Here is a 10,349-nt window from a genome sequence, read left to right as displayed (position 1 = left end):
GGAATCAATTTTTAATATCATATTTTTTAATATTTTAATTTTTTAATGTCATAATTAAATTTAATAATTATTTGAAATTTATCACCGATTTGATAATTATTCATAATAGGACGATTTTAATGATTTTTAGATATATTGTAGAAAACAAGATTTTATAACAATTTTTTTTTGCTGTAGTTTTTCAAAATATTTGCAAAAAAAAGATTCCTATTATTAAATTTCTTTTATGTATATGTCAGTGACTACATGTGCTTATTCTCTATTAATGTAAACATATGGCGGCAGATAACTAAGATGTGAAATAAGAAATAAAAAATTTCCTCAAGTAGGTTTAAAATATCTCCGCTAAACTTGAGTATTCCACGAAATCTTCGGATTCGTGAACTTGCATTTTATCTATTAATTCAAATTCTTTAAAACTTATATTTTCGGATTATGTTAAAGGATCAATTTATAAAAATTTATTATTTTAACTTAAATCTGGCAAAAAATGCTTTAATTGTTAAAATGCTTTCTTTTCAAAACGAATTCAATTCTATTTTCAAAAATTTCATATATTGTTAGTTTGTAATTGGATTTTTTTTAATTTTTTTTATTTATTTTTTTTTTTATTTGAATAACATACACTTTTGAATTTTTTAAAAAAACTTAAAATTATTTCAAGATTAATTTTATATACTTTGAAAAGTAACTTTATATTTTGATAAAATAAAAATTGAATAATTTTCATTTTTTAATAAATAAAATCTATTAATAAATATTTCTAATAAATAAAAAATATTTTAAAAATATGATATAAAGTTTAAAATAAATATAATATGTATTTCTTTATAAGCATTTAAAAAATAAAAAAATAATTAATATTCAATTTTCAAACTTTTTTAATTTTTATTCTTTTAAAACTTTTTTTAAATTCTTTTTCATTTTTGTCGAAAATCATTCATTATGTGAAAAGAAGTAATAAAAACATAAAAAATGTATTCTATTTAAATCTAATTTTGTTTAACATATATCTAAATATAAATTAATAATTTAAAAGATAAAAATTAAAAAATAAAAACAATTTTATAAGTATTTAATCAATTATTTTAATATTTAAGGTATTTAGAGGTATTCTAATTATTTGATCGAATTCAAATTTTATGGATATTTATAGATTAATGTATATACAGTAATATACATAGATATTATATATTTATAGAATATTTTTTTTACTTTATTTTATTAATTCTTACTTTATCACTATTTTATTACTTTATTATTAATTCTTCTTTTAATTTTGATTATTCTGGAGATGTCATTCAAAAAATTTATCCTAAAATTAAGTAAGAATCATCTTAATAATACATCATATCGATTACAACATCAATTATTAATGATTATTGAATGTATCGAAATTCTTATGTTATCTTAAATTATTAAAATTAAATTAAATTATTAAATATTTTAAAAAATATAAGTATATATATATATATATATATATATATATATATAATTTAAGAATATTTAAGAATATTTTAAAGAATCTAAAAAACAGTTGTAAAATATAAAAAAAATTAAAGTAAAATTTAATAGTTCGAATTCCTAGCAATAATTTTCAAATAAGTTTCAAATAATATAATTTTATTAAGTAAATTTTGTAATTTGTTAAAATTCTGTAATTTATTAATAATAATAAGTAAATTCCAAAAATATAATATTTTTTTAAATTTTAAATAGTACTTTATTTAAAAGTTACTAAATTTATTTCTAATTTTTGTATAATAAAAATAATCTTTTATATTTTGAAAACAAAACTTAGTACAAAAATGAAAAGAATAACAGATTTCTCAAAATTTTTATTTTATTTAAAAAAAAAATTATTATACCAATCAATTTAATTTTATAATAAACTATTATATTTATAAAGATATAATAGATTATATTATATAGAAAGATTAGATATAATAAAATATTATAAAAAAAATTTAAATTTTGATACGCATTTTATCTATCTATATCTATATACTCCATACAATATTCTATATCTATTTGTCTATATATAATTGTATATATTTATGAAATTTATTTTAAACTTTTAACTATTAAGACTATAATTATTTTTCAAATTAAATTAATAATAACACAAAAATAATATGATAAAGTATTAAAAAAGCGTTGCATACTTTATTATAGTGATTCTAATACTACATATATATTACTATCAATATTTTTCAATTCTTAATACTATCAAATTTTATTATTTTCATTACAATAAGAATTTTATTGTATTATGTTATATTATGTTATAACAATAAACAATTAAAATCATAATAAATTGAAAATTTTATTTAATATAATTAATATAAATTTTAATGAATCAAATTATTTTTTTTTGTTTCAAATAATATATATTTAGTAAGCATTTACTTTCATTGATTATCGTGCGTGCTATCTTGATATTTACGCTTAATATTTACGCGTTTGTGATTGTCATGGCGACGTAATTGTTACGCTGTTAGGAGTTCATGTATTTACAAGTTTATTAGTTGATTGAAGAAAGATTAATCCAGTTAATATAATAATATTTTTCATTATGGACATAAAAGAACTTGAAGTATTTGGAATAATAGCATTTGATGGTTAGTAGCTCATTTCGCAAAAAACAGAATTCATTAAAACTTTTCAATAAAAAGTTGTAATTGACATTGTAGTTGACATAACACATGCATACGCATACACAAAGTATGAAATATGTATTTATCATGTAACCAAAAACTTTATATATGCGCATTCGTATAAAGAATATATTCTGAGAATATATTATATTTTTACTTTTTTAAAATTTTCTTTAAAAATTCATATTTAATAATATACATTTACATTATTTAATTGCAATGAACAATAAAATAATTATTTTGAATAAATTTATTTTTAGGTATAATGAGAAATGGTTTACAATTACATCCTGATGGAGAGCATCTTGTATATCCAATGGGAAATAAAGTTACTGTCAAACATATAAAAACGGGTGAACAATTCTTCTTTGTTGGTCATAAAAATTTCGTTTCTACTTTATGTATTTCATCTTCTGGCGATTTAATAGCTTCTGGTCAAGTAAATCATCACGGTTTCAAGGTGATTTATTATATTTACCATTATTACTTTTATTAAGTTCAAAATTAGTTTAAACAATTAAATTATATTCACAGGCAATGGTTATAATATGGGATTATATCAATCGTAAAATGAAATTAAGCTATGAGATACATAAAGTGAGAGTCGAAGATGTATGTTTTACAGAAAATGGAAAATATCTTATTAGTCTTGGAGGAAGAGATGACGGTCGCATCATAGTATGGGATATTGAAAATGAAACTCCACTTTGCGGTAACTAATTTTAACTTCATTTCTTATAATTTCTAATTATTACTTCTGTAATAAAGTTTTCAATTTTAATAATAGCATTTACATACGTTAACAGGTACTTCCATTGGGAATGAATCGTTTGGAAATATTACAATAATTGCACGAACTAACGTTTGCGAAACAAGTTTTATGACTGCTGGAGATAAAACTTTGAAATTGTGGCATATCGATTTAGAAGAACGAAAAATATATGGAATGGATGTGAAAATCGGAAAAATGAAGCGTGAAATTAATTGTCTAGTTATAAATGAAAATGACGAATATGTATATTGTGGAACAACATCTGGCGATATTATAAAAGCAAGGTTCATGATAATCTTTGTTTTTCTTTTTTTTTGTCATCTTTGATCATTAAATTATTTAAAAATTTTCTTTTTTTCATATAGATTAAATATTGAAAAATCCAAAGAAGTAACTAAATATCCAGTAATGGTTGGATGTTATTCAAAAATACCGACGCAAAAAGGAAAATCAAATTCACAAAATGGAGAAATATATGCAGGAGGTGTAAAAAATTTATTGCTTTTAGAGAAAGAAAAATTAATTGTAGGTGCTGGCGATGGAACGGTCGAATTAATTGAAATAATAAAAGAATCAAAATTAACAAAAATAACAAAAGCATTAGTCATACCGGCTATTATGACAGTGAGTATGTATGTGTGAGTTTTCAAAAAAATTTGAAATAATAACGAAATTCATTTTTCTTTTCACAACTTTTACTTTATATGTATTTATATTCTTTTATATAAAAGAAATCATTTATTATTTTAATATCTTTTTCTAATTAATGATTGATTAATTATTAATTAATTATTATTATAATTAATTTTTCAACTGAAAAGAAGTATGATTTAAATACATTTTACATAAACTATTTTACATATTGTAAAAATATCAATAATGAACATAAAACATAAAAAAAAATAAAGGAATTTCATTGATTACTTTTTAACAATATTATTATAATAACAATTTTTTTAATATTAAGAATTTTATTCATACATATATACATTAGCTTTTTATCAATTACCCACATATATATGCATATATACATATTAGCTCTTTTTTTATATTGCTCAGCAATATATCGAAAAGATATTATTTATATTAGATATATTTAGATTATTAGATTATATTAGATTATATTAGATTATTTTTAAAAAATGTGAACAACAATTACGACATTAATTTTAAAAATTGCAATTTAAAATATAACTTATATTTTTTGATAATTTTTAAATTCTCTTTGAAAAAAATTTACAAAATAAAATTTTTAATTTTATAAAGTTAATTTTTAAATAAACAAATATGATATTTTATATACATATATTAAATATTATATTATATTATATATTATATATTATATGTATTAATTTTAAAGTTAATTTTTAAATAAAATATATCATATTTTATATATATATTAAATATTATATGTATTATGTTATATGACATATTCATTAAACTTTTTAAAACATTAAAATTAAAAAAAAGAATTTGATTCAAAAAAAATAATTTTTAAGATAATTCAAAAATATAGCTCATTGTCATGAAAATTTCTAAAAATTATAAAATTTAAAGCTTCATATTTATTAAATAAATTTCAAATTAAAAAATGATTTAAATTCTTTCCCTTAATATTATATTTCTATATCATATATTTGATTTTGAATAAAAATCTTGATATTGAGATAAAAATATGATTGAATAAACATGGTGTAATCTAATTTAATATTTTAAAAAATGATTTTTTTTATAGTACTGTACAAGAAATGTATGTGCTATGGTGACATCAATGGTCCGATATAAAAATGATTTTATATTAGTAGGAACTGCTTTGTGTGAAATTTATGAAATTGAATTGACAAAATTTCATATGCGTTTGATTGTGACTTGTCATACGAATTCAATATTCGATGTGGCATTTCCACGGTAAATCGTTGCTCCTATATTTAAGAAAGATTTTAATTTACATATTATAAATAAGACAAAGAAGAAACAAAGTAAATATAAATCATATTTTTTATAGCAATTATTCAGAAATATTTGCAACAACTAGTAAAAATGACATACGAATATGGAAATTAATTACCCAAAAAGAATTGCTTCGAATTTCCGTACCAAATTTTATTTGTTCTAGTATATGTTTCAATTATAATGGTAATTCTATAATATCTGGTAAGTTATATTATATATATATAAATAATTTAATAATATATAAATATATATATAATATAATATAATTTTAATTTATTGAAAAAGCTTGGAACGATGGTGCAATAAGAGGATTTGCTTTGAATGGCGGAAAACTATTATTCGAAATTAATGGCGCACACACAAAATCTGTATCAGCAATTACTATAACAAACGATGATAGTAAACTTATTAGTGGAGGCTGTGATGGACAGGTATATAAATGTGTATATCTTTTTTTCAAATTAGAATATATATCTCTTTACCGGAATAAAATTTAGATTTTTAATTTTTTGGCTTGATATTTGTTTAGGTGCGAATATGGGATGCAAAATCAGAAATACGATATTTACTGCAAGTTTTAAAAGAACATAGAGGACCAATAACATCGTTACAAGTTTCACCAGATAACGAGAGTTTAATTAGTTCTAGCACTGATGGTACATGTATATTGTGGAATTTGAGGTAATAATATAAATTTAAAAAAATATATCAAAATGAATATATTAAAATACTACTATGATTTAATTCATTTTTCTTTTAGAAACTTTACGAGGAAGTTTATGTTGCGAGGAAATACAATGTATATGGCAACGTGTTTTGTTCCTAACGGTGTTCAAATTTTAACATGTGGTACAGACCGCAAAATAGCTTACTGGGAAACCTTGGATGGTTCGTTAGTTCGGGAAGTTGAAGGTTCACTTACTGGAACGTTAAATACTATAAGTATTAGTCACGATGGACAATATTTTCTCACTGGATCAGATGATTCCATTATCAAATTATGGGAATATCGCACTGCTAATACTATTCGTTTAAGTCTTGCACATGCTGCCGCGGTTACTCGTTGTGTCTTTGCTCCAGATGATACATTTATTGTCACGGCAAGTGCAGACGGTGCTATAATGATTTGGAAATATCCTTTTTCAGAAAAATTAATAACCAAACAAAACAACACAAACAATAACAAACTTTAATAATCATCAATAACATAAATATCATAAATATGATTTGTAGACCATATTGTAAATAAGTTTCGTGTAAATGATAAATATTTTTCAAATATGTTTATAAAATCTAATTATCAGTTCATAATAATCATTAATAAATTCAATCATCATTTCATTTCACATAAAAATTATTGTTTATATAAAAATCACATTAAAATTCTATTATATCTTATATTTTTAATGTAAGATATTTTATTTATACGGACAGAACTATATAGAATTAATTCAAATAAAAAAATAACATATTAATATAAATAATTGAATGATGAATAATTCAATGACAAATTATATAAATAGTGATAAAAAGAAATGATTCTTTTAAAAATCTAATTTAATATCTAATTTCTTTAAAGATATTAATGTATTTACAGAGCATATTTTAAAGATCGATTCTAGGCGTCAATAAAAATTGTTGTATGAAAATGTTGATTAAGACATTTTGTTTACAATGGATGAAATGAGATGGAAATGCTTATTCTGAAATAAATATACATTCTTATCTATAAATCAAATACTTGAATCTTTATTATTGATATCTTAATTAAATTATTGATATCTAAACTATTATAATTCCGTGAAAAAAAAAACATACAACAATCCAATGCATTCAATTTAAAATATAAAGAATCTATTTTCAAAATCTTTGCTTAATTTTTTTTATGATATTTGTATATCTTGTATATATTGTATATATAGTAAGTAGAAAACATAGATTTTTTTAATCGAAAAACAGTTTTTCGAAAAACATACTTTTTAAAATTCAATAGAATATATATAATAATATATAATAAAATCATACGGTAAGTTTTGAAGGATCATTTAAAAGATATGTTTTAATCTTCAAATCTGTGATAAATTTAATCATAAAGAAATATTTTCATCTTTATTAAATTTAAATTTGCAAAATTTGACAAAAAAACTTATGCTCGTTTTCGTTATAAATATCATAAAAAAAAAAGAAATTATGAAAAGATTAAAAATAGGAATTTAATATTTCAAAATGAATTAAATGAATTATGGTACAACTTTTTTTCATAAAATTAATAATAGTTTAAATATCAATTAAATTCAAATGTTTAGTAACTTATGGACAGGGATATATATCCCGGATATTTATTTCGTTTTATTTAATTAAAACTATTACAATTTAATAAATAAATAATTATATATTTTCATACTATCAATTATGCTATTTTTCTTTGTTATTGTTATTGTTTTCATTTTGCTTCATCTAACTTAAATTATAACTTAATTATAAGTTATATAACTTTTAACTTAATAAATAAGTTTTATTTAATATTTTTATGATAAATTAATAAAATTTAGCTAACAATTTTTATGTTTATTTTGATCTTCAGAATTAATTCTGCGTATCTTACAAATAAATTATAAATCTATGAATAGATTAACAATATATATAATGTATCTGAAAAAAAAATATGTGAGATAATATAGGATTAAAATTCCGTTTATTTATTCATCGACATACAAAATTACATAATCTTACATATATCTTGTATGTATACAAAATAATATTTTCGGCTAAAATCTATTTTTATGAATATAATTTTCCGAAATTAATAAATTAAATTTACATTTCTTACATGAAACTTCTTTTCAGAATCATTATTTTTTAATTTGCTGTTTTTCAAAATAAATTAGATGTTTTTATTTTAAATATTTATCAATTTTTTATAAAGTTTTTATAAGATATAATAGTGTACAATTAGATAGAAATATGATTAGGTAGAAATAATTTCCATGGAAATGATAATGATTTTTAAAAAAAATTTGTTCCGTTTTTAAAAAATTTTTTTTTTTTTAAAAATTATATTTGAAAATTTTTTGATTATATATATATTTTTTTAATTTTTTGTTTATGTATATATTGAATAAAAATACAAATATGTATATATTGAATAAAAATACAAAAATTGAGCAAAAATTATTTTACAGTTGCAAATAAATTAAAAATATTAACAAACAATTTTTATTTAATAAACAATTTTTATATAATATTAATAAACAATTTTTATTTAAAACTTTATATTCGAGAAAATCAAGTATAAAATAAATTGATTATAAAATAAGAATTGATCAAATTGATTCATTGATTATATTTATAAATATTATATTTATAAGTATGTTTAATAAATTTTTTAATTCAATTCTTCTTAAAATGATGAAAATATAATTAAAATTCAAAAATTGGATCAATCAATAGATCTTTAAAATCAAAAAGTAATTATAATTTCGAAAGATTTCGATCACTGATCAATAAAAAATTTGGAAAGATGAACATTATATTAAAAATTTTAGTTTTAGATATTTATTATTTTTCTGAGATATTAATAAACAATTTTCAATATTATATATTGAAAACATATATTGAAAGATTATTAATGCAGCAAATTTTTTATCCAAATATTATTAATTATAATAATCTTCTAATATTTGTAGTCATTGAATATTAAATTAATAACCAATAAAGTTTAGCTATATCAGACTCTATAAGATGATCTATATATAATCCATCAAAAATTTGATCAAAAAATTTCCAAAATTAAATACATTTAATTTATTAAATACCAAATATGATATATAAATGAAAATAGAAAAAAAAACGAATTTGCAAGTAAAAACATTTGATATATAAATGTTGTTATTTTGGGCAGACTTTGAATAAAAATAATAGTATTAGATTAGAATTTAAAAACAGCTTCTGTGAAAAAAGTGCCAATATTTATGATTTTTCATAAAAACAATTAAAGCTTTTTTATAGGATTTTGTAGATTACCAAAATTATTAGTTATTGAACACTTAATAACAGTAAAGATAGTGGTATTAATAATATTCATATAATCAGAATTCAATATATATTATTAAAAATATCTCGAAAAATTAATAAATACCTCAAGTAAAATTTTATATTTAAGCTCCAGCCTCTCTCTCTTGTCAATCATCCATTTTTTAGAACTACAATTCATCAAATACTCATAATGTACTCATAATTTAAAAAATATAAAATTCAAGATGATGAATTCAATATTATGCATAATGATCTGAAAATAGTATTTATATTATTTTTTTTTATATGAATTAAATTTTTATAATAATTTTTCATTAAATATTGTAATATTATTACAATTCAATTTAATATTCAATAAATTTCATTAAATTTGCAATAACATTTTTGAAACAAAAATATATATAATATGTTATAAAAAAAAAAAAGAAAAAAGAAATATCATAATATAAAAGAAAAAATTTTTTACCTAGAATTTCAATATATTTTCTATGAAATATATTTTTATTTTTAATTATCTTGATGTAATCAGAATTTTCTTTATCATTATTAAATATATTTATTTTATGGTTATGATTTAAAAAATTTAGAGCACAATAATAATAGAACTTCATGAAAGTTTATATTTTTGCAATTGATGTTTTATATCTGTTTGTGAATGATATGCACAATATAAATTTGTTTAGGACTATATAAAATATATCTCAAAGATTACTTTTCTTGCTATTTTTTTAAACATTATCTATATTATATATTATATATTTATAATATTATTTTGTACTTTTATTTTTGTTAGGAAAAAATGGAGAGAAGCCAAAAAAACACTAACATTATATACAATTATTATATTAAAGAATTAACATTTAATATTTGTAAAAGTTAATAACTTTTATAATACTATTAATATATAATAGATAAATAATTAATAAATTATT

At 18.9% G+C, this 10,349-nt stretch overlaps 1 protein-coding gene across 2 annotated transcripts; it reads left to right on the top strand.

The window, feature by feature from the left end:
• The first annotated feature begins 2,459 nt into the window (after positions 1-2,459).
• On the top strand, positions 2,460-7,115 carry LOC100867074 (cilia- and flagella-associated protein 52). Of its 2 annotated transcripts, XM_086914567.1 has the most exons (11): positions 2,460-2,621; positions 2,918-3,010; positions 3,086-3,117; positions 3,192-3,369; positions 3,464-3,713; positions 3,795-4,053; positions 5,165-5,337; positions 5,435-5,583; positions 5,668-5,813; positions 5,912-6,063; positions 6,143-7,115. In XM_086914567.1, the coding sequence occupies exons 1-11, from the start codon at positions 2,576-2,578 to the stop codon at positions 6,573-6,575; spliced, it is 1,911 nt and encodes a 636-aa protein (XP_086770693.1). In that variant the 5' UTR covers positions 2,460-2,575; the 3' UTR covers positions 6,576-7,115. The 2 variants fall into 2 exon arrangements, with proteins under 2 accessions (XP_086770693.1, XP_031775584.1); XM_031919724.2 differs by having other exon boundaries at positions 2,918-3,117.
• The last annotated feature ends 3,234 nt before the right edge of the window (positions 7,116-10,349 follow it).

This window comes from Apis florea, unplaced genomic scaffold (genome assembly GCF_048593485.1).
Source record: "Apis florea isolate Af1SG1 unplaced genomic scaffold, ASM4859348v1 contig_3696_pilon, whole genome shotgun sequence".
Lineage (NCBI taxonomy): Eukaryota > Metazoa > Arthropoda > Insecta > Hymenoptera > Apidae > Apis > Apis florea.
The sequence above is the reverse complement of the archived record's forward strand: the minus strand, read 5'-3'. Positions and strand labels throughout refer to the sequence as shown.